This window comes from Scyliorhinus canicula, chromosome 18, assembly GCF_902713615.1.
Source record: "Scyliorhinus canicula chromosome 18, sScyCan1.1, whole genome shotgun sequence".
NCBI classification, from domain to species: domain Eukaryota; kingdom Metazoa; phylum Chordata; class Chondrichthyes; order Carcharhiniformes; family Scyliorhinidae; genus Scyliorhinus; species Scyliorhinus canicula.
Genome location: NC_052163.1, coordinates 47,490,099 through 47,513,510, shown reverse-complemented (window position 1 = coordinate 47,513,510; position 23,412 = coordinate 47,490,099). Strand labels below are relative to the sequence as shown.

General features: G+C 49.4%; 1 protein-coding gene across 5 annotated transcripts in view; it reads right to left on the bottom strand.

Annotated features, from left to right (window-relative positions):
• b3gntl1 (UDP-GlcNAc:betaGal beta-1,3-N-acetylglucosaminyltransferase-like 1) overlaps positions 1-23,412 on the bottom strand; it is a 432,810-nt gene that overhangs the window by 384,233 nt on the left and 25,165 nt on the right. For 4 of the 5 annotated variants that reach the window (XM_038777401.1, XM_038777404.1, XM_038777405.1 and 1 more), the window contains one exon: positions 8,336-8,401. The exons of the other annotated variant lie outside the window; for it this stretch is intronic. In XM_038777401.1, the coding sequence (XP_038633329.1) occupies positions 8,336-8,401 (66 nt within the window). The remainder of the gene's footprint in view (positions 1-8,335; positions 8,402-23,412) is intronic. 5 annotated transcript variants of the gene reach the window in all.

Genomic DNA, 23,412 nt, shown 5'->3' with positions numbered 1-23,412 from the left:
ACCCTTGAGCTACGAAAAATCGTTCCATTGCCACCTTATTGAGATGCAAAAATTAGCTGTATGCCAAATATATTCCAGGTGCTTGGAAAATTATTTTCTATTAAAAGCACAGAATCAGGCTCAACAGGGCAGACACGGAGGTTGTTTCCGCTGGCAAGAGAATCTAGAGAGTGGTCGGCCTGTGGAGTTAAGAGGCTGATCACTTAGGAAAATAAATGTCTTCACTCAAAGGGAGTCGTGAACCTTTGGAATTTTCCAAACTAGGAGGGTTATGGATGCTCCATCAATGAATATATTTAAGATGGAGATTGACGGGTTTTTGATCTCTCAGGGAATCAAGAGAAATGGGAGCAGGAAAAAAGAGTTGAAACTCAAGATCTCCCATGATCTCAATGAATGGCGGAGCAGACTCGAGGGGATGTGTGGTTTATTTATGTTACGTTCTTAAATAACTGTTCCATTCTCTACACAACACAGACAACAGTAACGCGAGTTAAAAGAAAGGTCTCTTCGGATCATCTTCACCACATTTTAGAGAACGGTTTTGTGAAGCGTACTCTTAAACAGATTATTTTTCAGAGTTTTTCTTAATTATATTTCCTTTCTTTGGGAAGAGCATTGTGCAAACAGCAGTGAACACCCATACATCAGACCTTGTGAAGATCATGAATGAAACAGCTGAAGATGGTTGGACCTACCTTTATGAACTACTGCAGCGAAGTCCTGGAGCGGAGCTGATTGACTAACAACTACTACCATCTTCCCTTGTGCCAGGTCTGACTACAACTTGTGGAGAGCCCCCCCCCAATCCCCATTGACTCTGGTCTCATTAGGGCCCCTTGATGCCACACCTGGTCAAATACTGCCTTGATTTCAAGGCACTCTCATCTCACCTTTGGAGTTCAGTTCTTTTGCTGAGGATCGGACAGAGGCTGTAATGAATTCAGGAGCCAAATGCCCTAGGTGGTGCCAAACAGAGCATCAACGAACAGGTAATCGCTTTGTAAATGCTACTTCATAGCATTGTCAATATCACATCACATTGCTGATGATAGAGAATAGACTGATTTTTCTTTTTTGTTGATAAGACACCTGGGCAATTACCCACATTGTGAGATAGATGCAAGTGTTATAGCTGTACTGGAACAGCGTTGACTAGGGGGCACAGCTAGATCGAGTGGTATGGAGAAAAAGCGGAGTGGGATACTGAATTTGCATGATCAGCCGTGATCATATTGAATGGCGGTGCAGGCTCGAAGGGCCAAATGGCCTACTCCTGCACCTATTTTCTATGTTTCTGGAGCAGAAATCTGCAGTACTACTGCCAGATTGTTGTCAGAGCCTTTAACCGTTGCAGGATCCAGTACCTTCCGACATTTCTTGATATCAGCTAATTGAATTGGCCGAAGACTGGCATATGGGATGCCGGAGAGTTCGGGCAGAGGATGGAATGGATCATCCGCTTGACCCTCCTGACCCACTGATGCAACTGAGTCATCCTTGTCTTCTGCACTGATGTGCTGGGCTCACCCATCAGTGAAGAGCCTGTTCTTCCCATTAGTGGTTTAATTATCCACCACCACCATGCATGACTGGATGTGGCAGGACCACAGAGCTTTGAACTGATCTGTTGTTGTGGGATTGCTTTGCTCTGTTTATCACATGCAGCCTCTATTGTTTAACAAGTAGTCCTGTGTTGTAGCATCACCACGCTAGCACCTCATTTAAGGTATGTCTGGTGCTGCCCCGGCCCTAATTCATTCAACCAGCATTGATCTGCTTTAATAGTAATGGTAGAGTGGGAGATATTCCGGGGCAAGTGATTACAGATTGTGACAGTTCTGCTGATGCTGATGGCCCACAGCGCCTCGTGGATGCCCAGTTTTGAGCTGCTAAATCTGTTCTCAATCTATCTCATTTGGCAAAGTGGTAGTGCCACACGACACGATGAGCAAGTGTTTTAGTGTGAAAATGGGATGTTGTCTCGAGAAGGGAGGTGCAGTGGCCGCTCCTCTAATAACACAACTGTTGGAAAACTTGGATAATTGCCTTAATTTTGAACTGGCAGGTCGGAACTCAGTTCCAAGTCTTGCCCTTGGCACTACGCCGGCCAGGAAATGGCCGCACATGCGCAGTTTGTGTCTTTTACATCCTACAGGCCGGGTCCACCCCTGCATGCCTGCGCAGAGGAAAAGCATCAAATAAATTAAATGGCACAAAATGGCAGATCAGGTGACTTGAACAGCGTGCCATTCAGGAGAAGGTGGCTTAGGGAAAAGGGAAGTAAATACTTGTGGACATGGGAAAGGGAACAAGGAGAGATCCTAGAAGAAAGCCCCTTGCAAGAATCAAGACAAGACTCAGAAATCAAATTAAAATAAACAAGCAGAACAATAGGCTCAGAGTTCAAGAGAGAGCTACGAGGAGTAGACTTGAAGCAAAGCATACTGAGAGATGCCCTGAAGATCCAAAGAAGTAATCAAAGCAGATGACTCCTTACTGCCAGCTTGTTGGAGTAGTGGTGTTCTGCTTGGCACGACTAAAGGTCTGAGGTTGTGCTGAAAGCGGAGGCTTGAGTGTACATGGAGATCCAAAGGAAAGGAATCTTGGAAGGTGAGACTGAAGATGAGGAAGGCGAGATGAATCCTATTTGAAGCAACAATTGAAGAGAATTGCCAGGAAAGTTCTTCAAATGTAGAGATTACAAACCCTTGAGAGAAAGACAATGTTTCCAGAAGACTGGCTGGCTCACATGTGACAAAAGTCTGGGTGGGTTGTTAAGAAATCCATGCAATCGACTTTGGTTGCATCTGCCACTTATTTTCGAATGTGTCTGATTTCCTGTTTATTCAAGTATACCTCGTATACGCTGAATGTTAGAGTATAAGACAGTTATTGTAAATTGTTCATCTGTCAGAATTTTGTCTGTGTCTGTAAAGATATTGCTGGCGTAAAAGAAGTGTGCGATTTGAATCATTTACTTGTGTTGGTATGGGGATCTTTCCAGCCTTTTTGTCTGGTGTAATGTAATTCATTTTTCTTGTTTAATAAATGTTTTATTCTGCGTGTTAAAAGTTCATTAGTAGACTCCTGTGAATTTGTTCAGTTTCTTTACTCTATGGTTTATAAAAGAAATACAAAGTTAGGATCTATCAAGCCAGGTTTCACTCTGGGATTGGCCTTGTCCAGTATAATCATATGGGATCGTAACAGTCATGGACAGATGCATCTGAAAAAGCTTGATTGGGGAGATCGAGATCAAGGAGGTTTTTCTTTATTGTTTATTTTCTCACTGCTGCCACAGGCCAAGTCCGACAGATATGTACTTTATGTCTCGGTCAGCTCAGTTCGTCGCCATGCTATTGTGCCACTACTGATGAAGCCCCCCACCCAGAGTACATTTTGTACCCTTTCTACCCTTACTATTCGGTACCCTTGCTACCCTCACTACTTTTTCCAAGTCATAGTCAACGTTTATGAGCACTGATTCGTCAGCTGAGGGAGCGCAGTAAGTTGTAAGCAGCAGGGGATTTCCTCACCTGTTTGAACTCATGCTACAAGAATCCAAGGGGGAATCAGGAGTTGATGTTAAGGACGCCCCAGGGCACTCCCTTTCGGTGGATAGCAGGGTTCTGCTATCTCTGCTGGGTCTGTGTTACCAGTGGGCCAAACAAAACCAAAATGCAGCCAAAATGGCTTGAAGTCATTGAATTGTCAAAGCAGCAGCTGGAATGGGGAAATAAATACTTGTGGCCCAACAATTATAAAGCATAGAAGGCAGCCTTTTGGCCCATTGTGCCCATACTAGCTCTTTGAGAAGAGCTATCCAATTGACCCCACTCCTCTGCTGTCTTCTCTGAGTCTTGCAAACAATCTTTCTTTTCGAGTATTTATTGAATCTGCTCCCGTCAGAGTTTCAGGGAGCATATTGTAGATCACCCAAAATCACAGCAGAAAACAATTGTGTTCATTTTGTGTCAATGAATCCTGCAGTGGGATTCAAGCTCTCTAGTTAGTACAGAGCTGGACTAATGTGAACAACCACCAGTAAACATACATTTTTATATGCATTTAAAAAAACAGTTATTCTTGGGTCCCGTGGGAAGGGCCACGTTTATTGCTCATCCTAAAATGGCAGTGATGGGATGTCTTCCTGAACAGCTGCAATTTTTCGACTACCAAACTGATTTGGCCATCTTCAAGGCCGATAAAGCCAAGCAATATACAGGGCATTCATTCAGAGATTGTGTAACCTTTCAAATCAAATTGGAGCAATACTGGCCCATAAAATCTAAAAATAATATATTACCCAATTAAAATGTTCTCAATGATGTATTTTCACTAGAGTGTTGGATGAAGGATTTTCTGATGTTCACAGCAAGGGAAAATATTTTACAAGTACTTTGTATTAGACTATAGGAAACAAAATTAGAATTCAAACAGTGTCACTCAAACCCAAACCAATTGGCCACTCTATAACAAGGTTGATTAATCATAAAAATGAGAGATAGTATGGATGAAGGGGCGGGAGGTACGATTGCGAAATGTGCTGACGACACAAAAGCAGGGAGGAAACTGTGGAGAGAACACAAGGAGGCTACGAAGAGACATAGATAGATTAAGTGAATGGGCAAAGATCTGGCGAATGACGTATAACGTGACAAAGTGTGAAATGGTCATTTTGGCAAGGAGAATGAAAAGAAAACATCGACATAGTGAATGGTTGCAGAGCTCGGCGATGCAGAGGGATCTGGGTGCCCTAGTGCATGAATCACAAAAGGCTACTATGCAGATACAGCAAGTAATTAGGAAAGCTAATGGAATGTTATTGTTTATTGTGAGGGTAACTGATTACAGACGTAGGGAGACCATGCTTCAGTTGTGCAGGGCATTGGTGAGACCACATCAGGAGTATTAGAGTGAAGAAAAGTACAGCAGAAGAACAGGCCCTTCGGCCCTCCAAGCCTGTGCTGAGCATTGTGTACAACATGGTTCTCCTTGTTTCAGGAAAGATGTAAATGTGTTAGAAATTCAGAGAAGGTTTAATAGACGAATATCTGGAATGGACAGGTTGTCTTACGGGGGGATGGGGGGGGGGGGGGGGGGGGGGGGGGGAGGGGGAGGTAAGAAAGGCTAGGCTTGAACTCACTGGAATTTAGAAGACTAAGAGGTGACCCCTGGGTCACCTTTAAAGATCCTGAGATGTCTTGACAATGTGGATGTGGGGAGAATGTTTCCTCTTTGTGGGAGAATGTAGAACTAGGGGTCACTGTTTAAAACAGAGATGACAGTGCTTTTTTCCCTCCGAGGGAGGCGAGTCTTGGGAACATTCTTCCTCAAAAGGAAGCCGAGCCTTTGAAAGTTGGATAGATTCTTGACACGTAAGGGGATGGAAGGACATCAGGGGTGGATAGGAATGCAGTCTTGAAGTTGCAATCAGATCAGCCATGATCTTACTGAATAGCGGAGCAGGCTCGAATGGTCAAGTGGCCAACCCCTGTTCCTAATTCGCAGGTTTGTACGTTTGCATAAACAGAATAGGCTGAACATATTCAGCAGGTCTGGCAGCATCTGTGGAGAGAGAACCAGTCAGTGTTTCAGGTCTGTGACACAGTTTGATTCACAGACAAGATGGCAGAACTGGGATGAATATGACAACTTGCCAAGATCCGCACAGTGGTTAGCACTGCTGCCTCACGGCGCCGAGCACCTAGGCTCGATCCTGGCCCCGGGTCACTATCCGTATTGAGGTTGCACATTCTCCCCATGTCTGCGTTGGTCTCACCCCTACGACCCAAAAACATGTGCCGGGTAGGTGAATTGGCCATGCTAAATTGCCCCTTAATTGGGGAAAAAAAGAACTGTGCACTCTAAATTTATGTAAAAAAAAAGGGCCACTGCAGACTCAATGGAATGAATGGCCTCCTCCTCCACTGTCGCGATCCTGGGCGGGATTCTCCCTTCTGGGGACTAAGTCCCCACGCCCGCTGGAAAACGGGGGAGAATTACTCCGGACTTTTTCCTCGAAAGTCCAGGGTGATTCCCCGTTTTCCAGGGGGCTAGCAGAGCCTCGGCATGCGTCGCGCAGCTCTGGCGGGGCCCTGCCAGCCAGACCGCATGGCCGCGAATGCGCACAGCGGTCGCAAGCGAGTTAGCGCATGCGCGCGGATGCCCACCTCAGCGTGGGCATCGCCAACATGGCAGAGCCACACAGCGGGCCCGGGGGGAGGAAGGTAGGTCCCTCCCAGATCGCGATGGCCCGCCGATTGGTGGCTCCCGATCGCAGGCCTGGCCACCACTGAGGGCCGCCTGGAGTCAGATACGTCCCGCCCCCCACCAGGACCGCCACCGCGGCCACGGGTCCCAGCTCCGCCACCGCGGCCACGGGTCCCAGCTCCCGCCAGGTGGTACCACATGTAAACCATGTCGGCGGGAGTTCGGCCGATCGACCGCGGAGAATTGCTGTGGGGACCAGTTCCAATGGCCCCCAACTAGCGCCACATTGACCGCATGTGCGGGACTGGCGAGGAGTCCACGGAGAATCACGGAAGCGCCGGATTTCCGGCATGAACGGCTATTCTCCGCCTCCGCCCCGGGCGCGATTCCAGCGCGGAGTGTTGGAGAATGCTGCCCCCTATTTTAAGATTTTTTAAAAATCTGGCACCTTTGCTGATCATCATTACCTATTTAGAGATTTGCTCGTCTTCTGGAAATGTCTACTGTGAGAAATGCTGGGTCAAAGTGAATCCTTGCAAGTACCTCAGCACCCATCCACAGATTTCTTCCGCGGTCAACATTCTTCCTATTGTAGGAAATAGTTTTAATCTTGCTGCAGGGTAAAGGAAGATCTCACCTCACTGCATTAAGTTAAGGTTTAGCCCTTGGCACAGAACCTGCCACAGTAACCATAACTGCAGGAAGGAAGCACTCTTTGAACAGAGATGAGCGCACCACTTCTCTACTTCCTCGCTGCACCGATAAAAGGCAGAGATAATGAGAAATTTACAAGAAACTAGGATACGCCTGACCTACTTTAAAAGGCCAAGAGTTCAGAACTTACTTGGAGCTTTGATAGTTCCAAGTGATGATTCATTCACACTTTCAAAATGTAGTAGATATTTTGTTGCAGTGAGAACACTACATAAATAAAAGTTGTTCGAGTATAAATACCTCTGTAAATCTGCCTGTACTGGGAAAATGCGGGTCTAAATTCATGTTCTTTATTTGTCAATGAGCCACTTTTACAAAACTCTTAATGAATATTTGTGGATCTGGGCCAACACTGGGCATCTTGTTTCCACCCACAGTGGAAGCAGAATAGGTCCATTTCCCTCTCGGAAAGCTTCACAAGATGGGCTGTGAAGGGTGGGGGGAGTGAAAAAAGAGAAGCGATATGACCATAAAGTTTGTGGCCTGTTGTAATATTTTTGAGACGATGTTATACTTTGAGGTTTTACATTGCGATGGTTGGGGAACTGTTACGTCGACATGCAGTGCATCTCTCAGGATGTGTCTTCTGCCAGAATGTTACGGGGCAGAAAATTGAAACTGTGCAGAAACATTTTGTGCATTTCAATGGTGAACAAATCCAATTATAACTGATTGGAATGGTGGGGAAGAGTGAAAGACTTGAACGCTGAGGCAAAGAAGAAGAAATAAAACCAAACCAGAAATGCTAGAAATACTTAACAGGTCAGGCAACATCTGTGAGGAAGGAAACAAAATTGACCTTCCCGATCTCTGACCTTAACCGACAGTGGGCACAACAAAGTCAACAATTAAGGGGCAATTTAGCATGGCCAATCCACCTAATGTGCACATCTTTGGGTTGTGGGGATGAAACCCACGCAGACATGGGGAGAATGTGCAAACTGGACACGGACAGTGACCCAGGGCCGGGATTCGAACCCGGGTCCTCAGAGCCGCAGTACAGAAGTATTAATGAGCAATTAAAAATAAATGTCAAACTGAAGCCAGGAGATATTGCTATTGAACCAATTTCGATTCCGATTATTTCTGTGTCTCTGAGAGGACTGGGGACTGCTGAGAAGCACCCAAAGCTATCACATCCAGGCCACACCAAGGTTAAACTTCAGGTCTTCTAGTTTGCATGATATTTGTAACAAAACCACAACCAGTGGAAAAATGAAGGGCAAGTTAACCAACGTTGTACTCCCAGTGCAAAGCTACTCGAAGAGGATTTAAGAAAGGGCAGCAAGCACTAATTGTCTAGTCTGCGCTCCTTTTGAGTGCAGGGTCTATGGATTTTACCATCCATTTCTCATCATGATAGCTACATGACTTGTCAAAAGATCTGACCAGTTTTAATACTTACACAATTGGTGTGAACAAGGGCAGCTTCATACTGCAGCCTCACTCTTTGCGGCATCATTGCATCATCCTGTGACATAAAACACACATTTATTCAGCACCAGGGGTTTCATCCTCACTGCACGCAGACCAGGAAACTTTAATGAGTTTGTTTCCTTACATTACAACAGTCGATACATTTGAAAAGTATTTCACTGGCTACGAGGTGCTTTGGTTTGACTTGAGGCCATGAAAGACGCTCTATAGATCGAAGTAACTCCCTTCCCCTTACAGACAAGTAAACCATAGTCAGAGCAGGAAGAAGGAAGTCCAAAGTCCAGGTCTGGCCAACTTGGCAAAACTAGTGATCATTTCCAATAAAGCATTTGCATCAACTCAAAATGGCAATGCAATTGGTGATCAGAAAAAGTTCAGCAGGTAAACTGTTCTGAGTTGTGTCCTGACATCCAAAACGGGGCAACATTTAATTAGTGACCGGGGATAGCAAGACCTCTCCTGATACCTGCACTCCCCACTGAGGATGGAATGTAAAGTATAAAACAAATATTCTGCCATCTGCCAGCACCATCCAAACCTGCAACCTCTACCACCTAGAAAAACAAGGGCAGCGACTTCCGGTGGCGGCGATGACGTAGGAAGCCGCACATTTGGGAGCTCCCGTTTTAAACGGACTTTTCGGCTCTTTTTAGAGCCCAAAACCGAAATTTTTCGACGTCTCCCGGTGGGAGAAGGTGTGCTGATCGACTTTCCCCGCAGTCCATGACTCGAACTCGGAGTGGAAAGGGGGAAAAAACGGCAGCAGCTCCCCAGAAAAAACAGGGGAAGGAATCCAAGATGGCGGCCGGCAGAGCTCCAGAGGAGTGGAAGCAGTGGGCCCTGGAGCAACAAGCTGCTTTCCTGCGCTGTTTTGCAGACTTCAAGGCTGAGGTACTGAGCTCTCTGCAGGAAACAAACAGAAGGCTCTCGGAGATTCAGGCGACCCAGGGTGCTGCCAACAAGGAGCTGCAGACGCAGGCCACTGAACGAGAGGAGGAGGCCGGGATCATCGTGAGTAAGGTGGAGGGACACGAGGCACTCCACAAGAAGTGGCAGGAACGCTTCGAGGAGGTTGATCACCGCATGAGACGGAAAAATCTGCTGATCTTGGGCCTTGCGGAGGGGCTGGAGGGGTCGTACCTGACAACCTACGTGGCTACAATGCTGAATTCGCTAGTGGGGGTCGGGTCTTTCCATCTGCCCTTGGAGCTGGAGGGAGCACACAGAGTACTGGCCAGAAGGCCTAAGGAGAATGAACCCCCGCGTGCAGTGCTGGTGAGGTTCCACCGGTTCAGTGATCGGGAGTGTGTGCTGCGCTGGGCCAAGAAGGTGAAGAGCAGCAATTGGGAGAATGGGGTAATACGGATCTACCAGGGTTGGAGTGCGGAGGTGGGTAAGCGGCGGTCCGGATTTAATCGGACGAAAGAGGTGGTTTACAGGAAAAAGATAAAGTTCGGAATGTTGCCGCCCGCGCGCCTGTGGGTAACTTATTCGGACCGACATTATTATTTCGGTTCCCCGGAGGAGGCGTGGGCCTTCGTGCGGACGGAGAAACTGGACTTGAACTAGGGGTTGGGGGTTGCGGGGTCGGTTGTAATATTTTATTGCTGGATTCTGCTGTTGCTGTGTTCTCTTTATTTTTGTACTTTTGAAATTTTGATATGGTTATTTATGGGGGTGTTGTTCTGTTATTTTATTTTTGCTGTGGGGCATTATTTGAGTTTTGTATCTTGCGGGGAGGGTTGGGGGGGTTTGTTGTATTCTATGTCGGGTTGGGGGTATGGAGTGGGGCTGGTATTTGGGAGCTGTGTCAGAAGGGTGTGGTGGGGCAATGCGAAAGCACCGGCTTTCCTCTGGTTTCCCGCGCTGCGGGGCTGGGGGGCGGAGACGATGACGGGGCGGGTGTGACGGGACGATGTGTCGTTTGAGGCATCGGAGGTGGTGGTTGATAAGGGGGGTAGGTATGTTATGGTTAGGGGCAGGCTACAAGGAGAGAAGGTGGGACTTGCTAGTGTGTATGCCCCAAATTGGGACGATGCGGGCTTTATGAGGCGTATGTTGGGACGGGTCCCGGATTTTGATGCGGGAGGTCTGATCATGGGGGGACAGGGGACGGGGGGGGGGGGGGGGGGGGGGGGGGGGGGGGGGGGGGGGGGGGGGAGAGACTTCAATACGGTGTTGGATCCTTCACTGGATCGGTCCAGCTCTAGGACGGGTAGGAGGCCTGCGGCGGCCAAGGTACTGAGAGGGTTTATGGACCAGATGGGTGGGGTGGATCCATGGAGGTTTGTGAGGCCGAGGGCACGCGAGTACTCTTTCTTCTCCCACGTACAGAGGGTCTATTCTCGGATAGACTTCTTCGTGGTGAGTAGGGGACTGATTCCGAGAGTGGAGGAGGCCGAGTATTTGGCCATTGCAATCTCCGACCACGCTCCGCATTGGATAGAGCTGGAGATGGGGGAGATGTGGGACCAGCGCCCGTTGTGGCGGTTGGATGTGGGGTTGTTGGCGGAGGAGGTGGTGTGTAGGAGGGTCCGGGCAAGTATTGAGGGGTACTTGAGGTGAATGATACGGGGGAGGTTCAGGTGGGGGTGGTCTGGGAAGCCCTGAAGGCAGTGATTCGTGGGGAGCTGATATCCATCCGGGCACACAGGGAGAGGAGCGAGAGGAGTGAGAGGGATAGACTGGTGGGAAAGATGCTGGAGGTAGACAGGAGGTATGCAGAGGCACCAGAGGAGGGACTGTTGGGGGAGAGGCGCAGCCTGCAGGCTAAATTTGATTTGCTGACCACTAGAAAGGTGGAGGCACAGTGGAGGAAGGCACAAGGGGCAGTGTACGAACATGGTGAAAAGGCGAGTAGGATGCTGGCTCATCAGCTCCGCAAGCGGGATGCGGCTAAGGAAATTGCTGGAGTGAGAGACAAGAGTGGGAATGTGGTGCGGAAGGGGGTAGAGGTGAATGAGGTCTTCAAGGACTTTTATGGGGAACTGTACCGGTCGGAGCCAACGGGGGAGAGGAGGGGAATGGAGAGGTTCCTCGACGGGCTTTCTTTCCCGAAGGTGCAGGAGGAGCAGTTGGAGGGGTTGGGTGTGCCGATTGAGCTGGAGGAGCTAGTTAAGGGGATCGGGCAGATGCAGTCAGGGAAGGCACCGGGGCCAGATGGTTTCCCAGTGGAATTTTATAAAACGTTTGTGGACCTAGTGGGCCCCTTGCTGGTACGGACACTCAACGAAGCGTGGGAAGGGGGGACTTTGCCCCCGACGATGTCGCGGGCGCTGATCCCGTTAATTTTAAAGAGGGACAAGGACCCCCAGCAGTGTGGTTCATACAGGCCCATATCTCTCCTCAACGTAGATGCCAAGGTGCTGGAAAAAATCCTGGCCACCAGGATAGAGGACTGTGTGCCAGGGGTTGTGCACGAGGTGCACGAGGACCAGACAGGTTTTATGAAGGGAAGGCAGCTAAACACGAATGTGCGGAGATTGTTGAATGTCATCATGATGCCGGCGATTGAGGGGGAGGCAGAGATAGTGGTGGCGCTGGATGTGGAGAAGGCCTTCGATAGAGTGGAGTGGGGGTACTTATGGGAGGTGTTGGGGAGGTTTGGATTTGGTGAAGGGTTCATTAGATGGGTAAGGCTGCTATATGAGGCCCCGATGGCGTGCGTGGCCACGAATGGGAGGAGGTCGGAGTACTTCCGGCTTTACCGAGGGACCAGGCAGGGTTGCCCCCTGTCCCCCTTGTTGTTTGCACTGGCAATCGAGCCGCTGGCGATGGCGTTGAGGGATTCAGAGAGGTGGAGAGGTTTGGTGCGAGGTGGGGAGGAACATAGGGTGTCGTTGTATGCCAATGACCTGTTACTGTATGTGGCGGGCCCGGTGGGAGGGATGCCAGGGGTGATGGAGCTGCTAGCTGAGTTTGGGATCTTTTCAGGTTATAAACTAAATTTAGGCAAGAGTGAGGTGTTTGTGGTGCACCCTGGAGACCAGGAGGAAGGAATTGGTAGGCTCCCGCTTAGGCGGGCAGGGGAGAGCTTTAGGTACCTGGGGGTGCAGGTGGCCAGGGACTGGGGGACTCTTCACAAGCATAATTTCACCAGGCTTGTAGATCAGATGGAGGAGGAGTTCAAGAGGTGGGACATGCTGCCATTGTCGTTGGCGGGGAGGGTACAGTCCGTCAAAATGACGGTGCTTCCGAGGTTCTTGTTCCTCTTTCAGTGCCTGCCCATCTTTATCCCCAGGGCCTTCTTTAGGAGAGTGACTATCAGTATTTTGATAGTGGGCACATGGGACTCCGAGAGTGAAGAGGGTGTTCCTGGAGCGAGGGAGGGATAGAGGCGGGCTGGCGCTGCCCAACCTTCTGGGGTACTATTGGGCAGCCAATGTGTCAATGGTGCGTAAATGGGTGATGGAGGGGGGAGGGGCGGCGTGGAAAAGAATGGAGATGGCGTCATGTAGAGGTACGAGCCTGGGTGCCATGGTAACGGCGCCGTTGCCGCTCTCCCCTAAGAGGTTTACCACAAGCCCAGTGGTGGCGGCGACCCTAAGAATCTGGGGACAGTGGAGACGGCATAGGGGGGAAACAGGGGGCTCGATGGAGGCTCCATTAGGTGGCAATCATCGGTTCATCCCAGGGAACAGGGATGGGGGTATTTAGGGGGTGGCAAAGGATGGGCATCAGTAAATTGAGGGACCTGTTTATTGGCGGGAGGTTTGCAGGCCTGGGGGAACTGGAAGATAAATTTGGACTTCCCCAAGGGAACATGTTCAGATACTTGCAGGTAAAAGCGTTTGCTAGGCGACAGGTAGAGGGATTCCCTTTGCTGCCCTCGCGGGAGACGATGGACAGAGTGCTTTCGGGGGTGTGGGTCGGAGAGGGGAAGGTGTCTGACATTTATAAGGTAATGCAGGAGGTGGAGGAGTTGTCAGTGGAGGAGCTGAAGGCCAAATGGGAGGAGGAACTCGGGGAGAAGATAGAGGACAGGACTGGGCGGATGCCTTGGAGAGAGTCAACTCTTCCTCTTCATGTGCGAGGCTTAGTCTCATCCAATTTAAGGTGCTGCACCGGGCCCACATGTCCGGGACTAGGATGAGTAGGTTCTTTGGGGGTGAGGACAGGTGCACCAGATGTTCGGGGAGTCCAGCAAACCACGCCCATATGTTCTGGGCATGCCCAGCACTGGAAGAATTCTGGAAGGGGGTGGCGGGGACGGTGTCGAGGGTGGTTGGATCAAGGGTCAAACCAGGGTGGGGACTCGCAATTTTTGGAATTGCGGTAGAGCCGGGAGTGCAGGAGGCGATTTGCGACACTCAGAGTGCAGGGCGAAATCCAGATTTACAAGTAAACCATTAAAGTGCATTTAAATATGTCGGCACCCTATTCTCCTGAGGCCCGGGAATTAATACCCGTACCTGGGAGACCTCGCCATGTTGCTGTTTAGCACTGGTTCACCCAATCGTGGTTGGGGGGGGGGGGGGCTCCCAGGCCATCGGAGGCTCCATGGTGGCTGGGCTCTGGGCAGGGTGGTGCCCAGGCATCTTGGCACTGCCAGCCAGGCACCCCAGCACCACCAGCCAGGCACTGCCAGGCTGACAGGGGCACTGCCAGGCTGACAGGGGCACTGCTAGGGTGCCAGGCTGGCTGTGCCAAGGGACCTGGGTGCCAGGTTGCCCGAGCCAGGGATTCCAACCAGGGGTTCTTGGCCCTTAAAGAGGTATGGTGAGAGGCAGCACGGTGGCATAGTGGGTAGCACTGCTGCCCCATAGCGCTGAGGTCCCAGATTCGATCGCGCCTCTGGGTCACTGGCCGTGTGGAGTTTGCACATTCTCCCCATGTTTGCGCGAGTTTCGCCCCCAAACTCAAACATGTGCAGAGTAGGTGGTTTGGCCACACTGAATTGGCCCTTAATTTTTAAAAAAAGGAATTGGGTACTTTAAATTTATAGAAAAAAAAGAAAAAAGAAAAAGAGGTGTGGTGAGGGGCATCTCGAGGGCCTCCAAGAGGTAATGTTGGGGTAGTGGGAGTGTCCGGAGTAGGGTTTCTGAGGAGAGTAAAAAGGTTTCTCAATGGCGCCCCGATCTCGTCCTGCACCGCTGAGCTGAGCTAAGCCAGTGCAGGAACCGAGGTAAGTGCGGCCTCGTTGGGGCGTTCCCAACTGAGGCCAGAAAAAAACAAGAGTCGCGTCTGATAGTGGGGTTATTTTGTGCACTGCAGGCTATATGCGCCCAAAACGGGATTCTGTTTTTTGCACATTAATTTGTTCCCTATACCAGTGTTTGTTCACAGTTGTTCAAAATCCTGGAGTTCCCTCCCTAAAAGCACCGTGGGTGTGCCTACACCACATGGACTGCGGTTGAAGAAGGCAGCTCACCATCACCTCCCCAAGGGCAATTAGGGATGGGCGATAAAATTGCTGGTCTAGCCAGCGACACCCAGATCATATGAAAGAAAAAGAAAAACCTGACTGGTTCAAAGGTTTTAAATCAACATAAAAAATTCAATGACTCATACACGTTAACTTTGTCAAAGGGACAGAATCAGTTTGTCAATAATTTCTCATTTACCTCCTGGCTCAACCAAGTACATCTTTCTGTGAACCCTGATGCAATATCCCCAGGTCAGATGGCTTAGTGAGTTTGCGCCATGGCGCACGCTATATTTGCGAGCTACCTATTTTTAGCTTAGGTTTCATTTTTAGCAACACAAGATGTGATCTGCCACACATCACTACATTTGCATTTTTGCATCTCCATACAGCCCACGCCCTAAATCTTTCTCTTCCTCTTTCTTCTTTATTTCCATCACATCCCCTAAAAAAAGTGCCAACTCATGCAACGTTTTGGCTCAGGTGTGACCCATTCATGCAGAGGTTCCTCTCTACAAACGACCAAAGGCAATCAAACTTCTGACTGCTGCAAAGCTCTGAGAAGCTGACACTCTTCCGGATTGAGTTCTACAAGTCTAGAGCTCAATGCCTGGTCAAGAGGCTCACTGAACCTTCTGTCCACAGTGGACACAATTACCCATCCTGTTGGAAGACAAAGGTGTCTCCATTGTCCATCTGTATAAACAGAAAGGACCATGATAATCTTATGAAGATCATAGAGGAATCTCACTCCTCTTCCATCGCCTGCAAAAATTTCTCCAGAATTCTCCTGAACCGCTTCTGGAAGCACGTCAACGAAGATCTGCTTCCAGAGAGTCAGTGCAGTTTCAGAAAAGGTCAAGGGGACAATGCTATGGTATTTATAGCTAGACAGCTCCAAGAGAAATGTCAAAAATAGAACCTAGACCTCTACACCATATCTGTTGGCCTGAGCAAGGCCTTTGATACTGCCTACTGTGAGGGTCTTTGGAAAGTAACAGAGAAATTTGGCGTGTCTAAGAAACTTAGCACTCTGGTTTGACAGTTCCATAATGGCATACTCACGCGTGTTCTGGGTGATGCGGGGTCTTTTGACCCATTCCAGTCACTAACGGAGTTAAACAGGGCTACGTACAAGAGCCAACCTTCTTTGGCAGGTTTTTTCCCCACTGTCCTTCCATGATGTTGATCCTGGGATTAGCTGTCGCATCATTGGGAAACTGCTCAATCTGAACCAACCCCAGTCACAGGCTACAAAGTCACCCCAGGACATGCATCTTGATTTCCTGTTTGCTGTTGACTGTGCATTTTTGTGTCCTTATGCAACCCACACCCTAAATATTTATCTTCCTCTTTTTTCCATTCCCACCACCTCGCCTAAGGAATAACAGCCAACTTATGGTTTCAGAGATGGTTCAGAGCTGGACATGCAATGCAGCATGGACCTTTTCTCCAATGCATGCAAAACCTCCGACCTTACGGTCATCTCAAGGAACAAAGAAGGATCGTACCAGTCTGCTCCAGGAAAGCCCCATCTCAATCCTAAATTTTCAGTTCATGACCAGGAGCTGTCAGGAATATAAATTCACTTATCTCAGCAGTACACTCAAGCTGCCTATACTGATAATAAAGATACATACAAGAATTGCCAAAATGTGCAGTATTCAGCAAACTTTGAATATCAATCTGGGAATGAGGAGCAGCCTGCCAAAAAGTCCATTGAGCAATAGTCTTGTCCACTCTGCTCTACACATGTGAGATGTGCTCTCTGTGCCAGGGTAGTGCCAAGAAGCTCAACCACTTTCACTTGAGCTGCCTTTGGAAGCTTTTGAAGATCAGAAGGCAGGACAAAATACCAAACATTGAGACATTCACCCGCGCAGACATGCCAAGCATCCACACAATACTGAGACGGTCACAACTGAGTTGGGCTGAAAATATAACTAGAATGCTTGACACTTGCTTACCAAGGACATTCTGAAGGCGTTACTTAAGAATTTTGATACTGACTTCAATGCCTGGAAGAAGCTCATCCAATGGTCCAATTGTGAAAAATTGGGTCTGGCAGGGGTGGCACTCTTGAGGCCTGCACCCTGGGGTGCTGGTGGGTCTAGGGTGTTCCGGCAGGCCTCGGGGAAGGGGGGCCTCGGCATGCAGTTCTTGTGGTCTTGTCAGCACCACCCCTACCCTAGGCCATCTTGCTCCTGTGGTCTTGGCAGCATCAATTCCCCCATCTCTCCAGCCTCACCCCACATCCTCATTCGCCAACCCTCCTTCCCAGCCCTATGCCATCTCCCCTACCCCCACTTCTCCCTGCTCCATCCACCCTCCTCTCTGCTCCATTCCTCAGCCCCCTCATCCCCCTCCCTACAAAGCCTCAGCAGCAAACCCTTTCCCTGTCTGCCCAGCTCCTCAGTCCTCATTGTTTTTCAGCCAGAACGGCTCACCCTGGCACCTGGTTCAATCCAATAAACAATGGCGCTGTGAGGGAGCACGGTGGCGCAGTGGGTTAGTCTACAGCCTCACGGCGCCGAGGTCCCAGGTTCGATCCCGGCTCTGGGTCACTATCCGTGTGGAGTTTGCACATTCTCCGTGTCTACATGGTTCTCACCCCCACAACTCAAAAATGTGCAGAGTAGGTGAACTGGCCACATTAAATTGCCCCTTCGTTGGAAAAATAGAGAATTGGGTACTCTAAATTTATTTTAAAAAAAGAAAAAGAGAAAAAAGGTCAATGGAACTGGACTTTTACCAACAGCATGGGAGGGAATTCCGTGCCCACGATGTTTATAATGTTCCACGGTAGTCCAGGATTTTGAAATTAAGGAAGTTGATTTTATGTCTGATGGAAGCCACAATATGAAATAATTTGGGCAGCACGGTAGCACAGTGGTTAACACTGTTGCTTCACAGCTCCAGGGTCCTAGATTCAATTCCCGGCTTGGGTCACTAGCTGTGCAAAGTCTGCAAGTTCTCCCCATGTCTGTGTGGGTTTCTTCAGGGTGCTCTGGTTTCCTCCCACAATCCAAAGATGTGCAGGTTAGGTGGATTGGCCATGATAAATTGCCCTTAGCGTCCAAACAATGTTAGGTGTGGTTACTGGGATACGGTGGGGGTGTGGGGATAGGGTGGGCTTAGGTAGGGTGCGCTTTCCAAGGGCCGATGCAGACTCGATGGGCCAAATGGCCTCCTTCTGCACTGAAAATTCTATGATCTTAACAAGTAGAAAGACAGGGTGTCCGGGAGTGATAGCTTCGTTGAGAATTTGGAGGCAGTTTTGCCAGCAGTTCGGGCTGGGGGCAGGGTCAAGGGAAATGCCGATTCGGGGGAACCACAGATTTGAGCCAGGGAAGTGGGATGGAAATTTTCGGAGATAGGAGAAGAAGGGAATTAGGACACTAAAGGATTTGTTTTTTGGGGGTCGGTTTGTAGGATTGAAGGAGCTGGGAACGAAATATGGGCTGGAGCAGGGGGGAAATGTTTAGATACATGCAGGTTCGAGACTTTGCTAGGAAGGAGACATAGAGCTTCCCAGTGGAGCCGGCCTCCACATTGCTGGAGGAGGTGCTGACAACAGAGGGACTGGAGAAAGGGATAGTGTCGGCGGTTTACGGGGCTATTTTTGGAGAGGAGAAAATACCGCTGGAAGGGATCAAAGCAAAGTGGGAGGAAGAGTTGGGAGAGGGTACGGAGGAGGGGTTCTGGTGTGGAGTGCTCTGGAGAGTGAATGCCTCCACCTCGTGCGTGAGTTTGGGGCTGATACAGCTGAAGGTGGTATATAGAGCGCACTTCACAAAGAAGAGGATGAGCCGGCTCTTTGAGGGGGTCGAAGATGTATGTAAACGTTGTGTGTGTGTGTGGGGGGGGGGGGGGCGCGCAAACCACGTTCATATGTTTTGGTCCCGTCCAAAGCTGGAGGATTACTGGAAGGAGGTTTTTAAAGTGTAGCTTCTAAAGTTGTGCACTTTAAACTGGACCCAGGCCCCTGGGAGGCCATATTCGGGGTATCAGACCAGCCAGGATTGGAAACGGATGTGGAGGCAGATGTTATAGCCTTTGCCTTGTTAATCGGCTGAAGGCGGATCCTGTTGGGATGGAGATCAAACTCTCCACCCTGTGCCCTGGCGTGGCGGGGAGACCTGCTGGAACTCTTAACTCTTGAGAAGGTTAAGTTTGAATTGAGGGGAAGGACGGAAGGGTTCTACAATTCATGGGCGTTATTCATTATGAACTTTCAAGAATTGGATTACATCGAACATTGGGGGGGGAGGGTTGGGAGGGTTGCGGGGAGGGGGACTGTATATGTTAATGGTAGCCATGATGTGGAGATGCCAGCGTTGGACTGGGGTGAGCACAGTAAGACGTCTTACAACACCAGGTTAAAGTATGACAGATTTATTTCAAATCACTAGCTTTCGAAGAACTGCTCCTTCCTCAGGTGAATGAAGAGGTAGGTTCCAGAAACACATATATATATATACATATATATATATAGATAAAGTCAAAGATGCAAGACAATGCTTTGAATGCGAGCATTTGCAGGTAATTAAGTCTTTACAGATCCAGAGAGAGGGGTAATCCCAGGTTAAAGAGGTGTGAATTGTCTCAAGCATGGACAGTTGGCAGGATTTGGGAGGGTTGCGGGGAGGGGGACTGTATATGTTAATGGTAGCCATGATGTGGAGATGCCAGCGTTGGACTGGGGTGAGCACAGTAAGACGTCTTACAACACCAGGTTAAAGTATGACAGATTTATTTCAAATCACTAGCTTTCGAAGAACTGCTCCTTCCTCAGGTGAATGAAGAGGTAGGTTCCAGAAACACATATATATATATACATATATATATATATATAGATAAAGTCAAAGATGCAAGACAATGCTTTGAATGCGAGCATTGCAGGTAATTAAGTCTTTACAGATCCAGAGAGAGGGGTAATCCCAGGTTAAAGAGGTGTGAATTGTCTCAAGCATGGACAGTTGGCAGGATTTCGCAAGCCCAGGCCAGATGGTGGGGGATGAATGTAATGCGACATGAATCCCAGGACCCTGTTGAGGCCGCACTCATGTGTGCGGAACTTGGCTATAAGTTTCTGCTCGGCGATTTTGCGTTGTCGCGGGTCCTGAAGACCGCCTTGGAGAACGCTTACCCGGAGATCAGAGGCTGAATGCCCTTGACTGCTGAAGTGTTCCCCGACTGGAAGGAACATTCCTGCCTGGCGATTGTCACACGGAACATTCCTGCCTGGCGACAATCAGACCTCTCCGGCCCTGGCCCTAATTTGTTACGCGACCAGCCCCTGAACCCCCACGCCATGTTGCGTCGGGACCAGCGCGTTAAGGAAGTCCACTGCGCATGCGCGGGTTGGCGGGCACCACTGCGCATACGCGGGTTGGCACGGCGCTCAGAAAGGAGGCTGGAGCGGCGTGAACCACTCCAGCGTCGTGCTGGCCCCCTGTAGGGGCCAGAATCGGTAGTGCCCACGCCCGTTTCACGCTATCGTGAAACGCGACGGCGTTCACGACGGCGCGGATATTCTGCCTCCATTTCGGAGAATCCCACCCCTGTTCTTATACAAATAGTGCCATGGGATTTTTTAAAATTAAGAACATGTAAAAGCAGGGCAGCCAGGTGGAGCAGTGGTTAGCACTGCTGCCTAAGGCGCTGAGGACCCAGGTTTGAACCCGGCCCTGGGTCACTTCCGTGTGGAGTTTACACATTCTCCCTGTGACTGCATGGGTTTCATCTCCACAATCCAAAGATTAGGTGGATTGGCCAGGCTAAATTGCCCCTTAATTGGAAAAAAATAACTGGATACTCCAAATTTAAAAAAAACACGTAAAAGCAGACACGGTCTCAGTTCTCATCCAAAGAACAGCACCTCCAGCATCAACACACAATCCGCTTTTTGCTGTACTGGAATCTCAGCATATTGTTTGTCCTCAAAATCCTAAACCTGTTTCACAGGTGAATGTGCTACCAACCACGCCACAGTGGACACCATGGAAAATCTGTTCAGTCAAAAGAGTGTGAAATGTTTGAAATAATTTTCCAAGGTGGAGACATTATTGGGACAAAGACAATTAGGGGTATTCAGAGTTGAGCTGGATGCTATTACTGGAGCTGTTCTCTCACCAGATTTTTGGTTACATTCCATTGCTGCTGTCTGACCAGAAAGGCAAAAGTTGTACAGACTTAATGACATTGTAAATTACAGCTCAGAATGGTTTTTAAATACTCTGATTACTCTTCAAGCGTGTTCACTAGAACAGCCCACATCTATATAAACAATTAGCTCAGAAATTGCTAGCATTTGCAGACAAACACTTAACATCTTATGCTACGCCTTTGCGTTTAGGCAAAACTTTAAACAATTTGAATAAACAGGTTAATGACAACATTAAAATGCCAGACAAAGAGATAGGAAGGAGAGGGCAGCTAGACAACAGCTGGTCGACTCTATATTGGAGGTGAACCGGTGGTACTCCGAGGCCACGACTGTCGAGCTATTGGCGGAGAGGGAAAAGCTACAAATGAACTTTGACCTGCTCTCCACTAGCAAAGCAGTGCACCAGGTCCGCACTAACACAGGGGGCCTTCTATGAAAACGGAGGCAAAGCCAGTCGCCTGCTGGCTCACCAGCTCAGAAAGCAGGCAGCCAGAAGGAAATAGCACAGATTGGGGGCAGAAAAGGTCAACAAAAGTTTCAAGACCTTATACCGGGCACTGTACACCGCAGAGTCCCCCGGAGGGGACTTGGGGATGAAATAGTTCTTCAATGGACTGGACATGCCAGTCGTGGGGGAGGATAGGAAAATGGGGTTGGAAGCACCTCTAGAACTGGGGGAAGTCACGGAGAGCATTTACTCCATGATGCCGGGGAAGGCGCCGGATCCAGATGGATTCCCGGCGGACTTCTACAAAAATGACGCAGCAGCATTGGCCCCGCGCTTGCAGAGGTTGTTCGCAGAATCGCTAGCAAGAGATACTCTGCCACCAGCACTAGCACAAGCCTTAATTTCGCTGATACCCAAGAAAGACAAAGACCCGACTGAGTGCGAGTCCTACAGACCCATCTCGCTACTGAAGGTAGACACCAAATTCCTGGCTAGACGACTGGAGAACTGCGTACCAGAGGTGGTAGCAGAAGACCAGACGGGCTTTGCCAAGGGTAGGCAGCTAACATCGAGCGCCTGCTGACTGTGATAATGACCCTACCAGTGGAGAGAACACCAGAAGTGGTCATCTCCCTGGATGCAGAAAAGGCCTTCGACAGAGTCGAGTCGTAGAGGTACTGGAGCAGTTTGTGCTTCATTCAGGGTTCACCGCCTGGGGGAAACGTTTGTACAACGCTCCCATGGCAAGCATGCAGACTAACACCATTAGTTCTAAGTACTTCCAGCTGCACAGGGGCACAGGTAGGGGTGCCCGCTGCGTCCGCTCTAGCAATTGAGACATTGGCGATTGTCCTCAGAACGGTGAGAAGTTGGAGGGGTATCCAGAGAGGCGATAGATAGCATAGAGTCTCACTCAATGCGGATGACCTGCTCCTCTATGTCTCGGATCCCCAAGCCAGCATGGAAGGAATCATGAAGCTCCTGACATAGTTTGGCGCCTTCTCTGGCTACAAACTCAACCTGAGCAAGAGTGAAACTTTCCCGGTGAACCCGCGAGGGAGAGCACAGCTGGAGGGAATGCCATTCAATCAAGTCCAGAAAAAGTCTGCTATCTGGGGTTTCAAATTGCCCACGACTGGACACAGATCCACAAATCAAACCGGTCGAGTCTGGCGGAAGAAGTAAAAAAGGTTCTGCAGAGGTCCGACACACTCTCACTGGCGGGGAGGGTGCAGACGATCAAGATAAACTGGGCAGGTTTCTCTTACTGTTCAGATTCCCTACCGATCTACATCCTCAAGGCCTTCTTCAACACAGTACACAAACTGATCATGGCGTTTGGGAGTGTGTGTAAGGGGTGTGGGGGGGGGGGGGGGGGGGGGGGAGAAAGAACCAAGGATCTTTAAAAGGGTCCTCCAAAGGAAAAGAAGCATGGGAGGCCTAGCCCTCCCAAACCTACTATTCTACCACTGGGCGGCCACAGCAGTGAGAGTGAGGAGATGGGTGAAGGAGCCCAAAGCAGAGTGGGAAAAGATGGAGGAGAGTTCCTACATGGGTACATCCCTCTGAGCCCTGGTTATGACAGCACCGTGCCAACCAAACACTCCAAAAGCCCAGTGGTGGTAGCCACATTGAGGACATGGTACCAATTGAGGCAACACTTCGGCCTGACCGAAATATCCCCCATCTGCAATGACCACAGGTTCACGCCATCAACAATGGACAACACCTTTAAAAGATGGTGATAGGATGGGGGACGTTGATAGTTAGCAACTTACACACAAATGAGAGATTAGCGATGCTGGAAGAACTTACGGACAGGTTTCAACTGCCCAAATGAAATGAATTAAGGCATATACAATTTAAAAACCTCCTCTGTAGAGAAACGACTACGTATCCACTGATGCTGAGACAGTCACTGGTAGAGGAACTGTTGGATGAGGGGAACCTAGGGAAAGGGTACTGCGGGTAGCTGCATGGGCACAACTGTTGGAGGAGGCACACTCCCCCTGGACAAGACGAGATGAGAGAAAAGTGGGAGGAGGAACTGGGCACAGAAGTAGT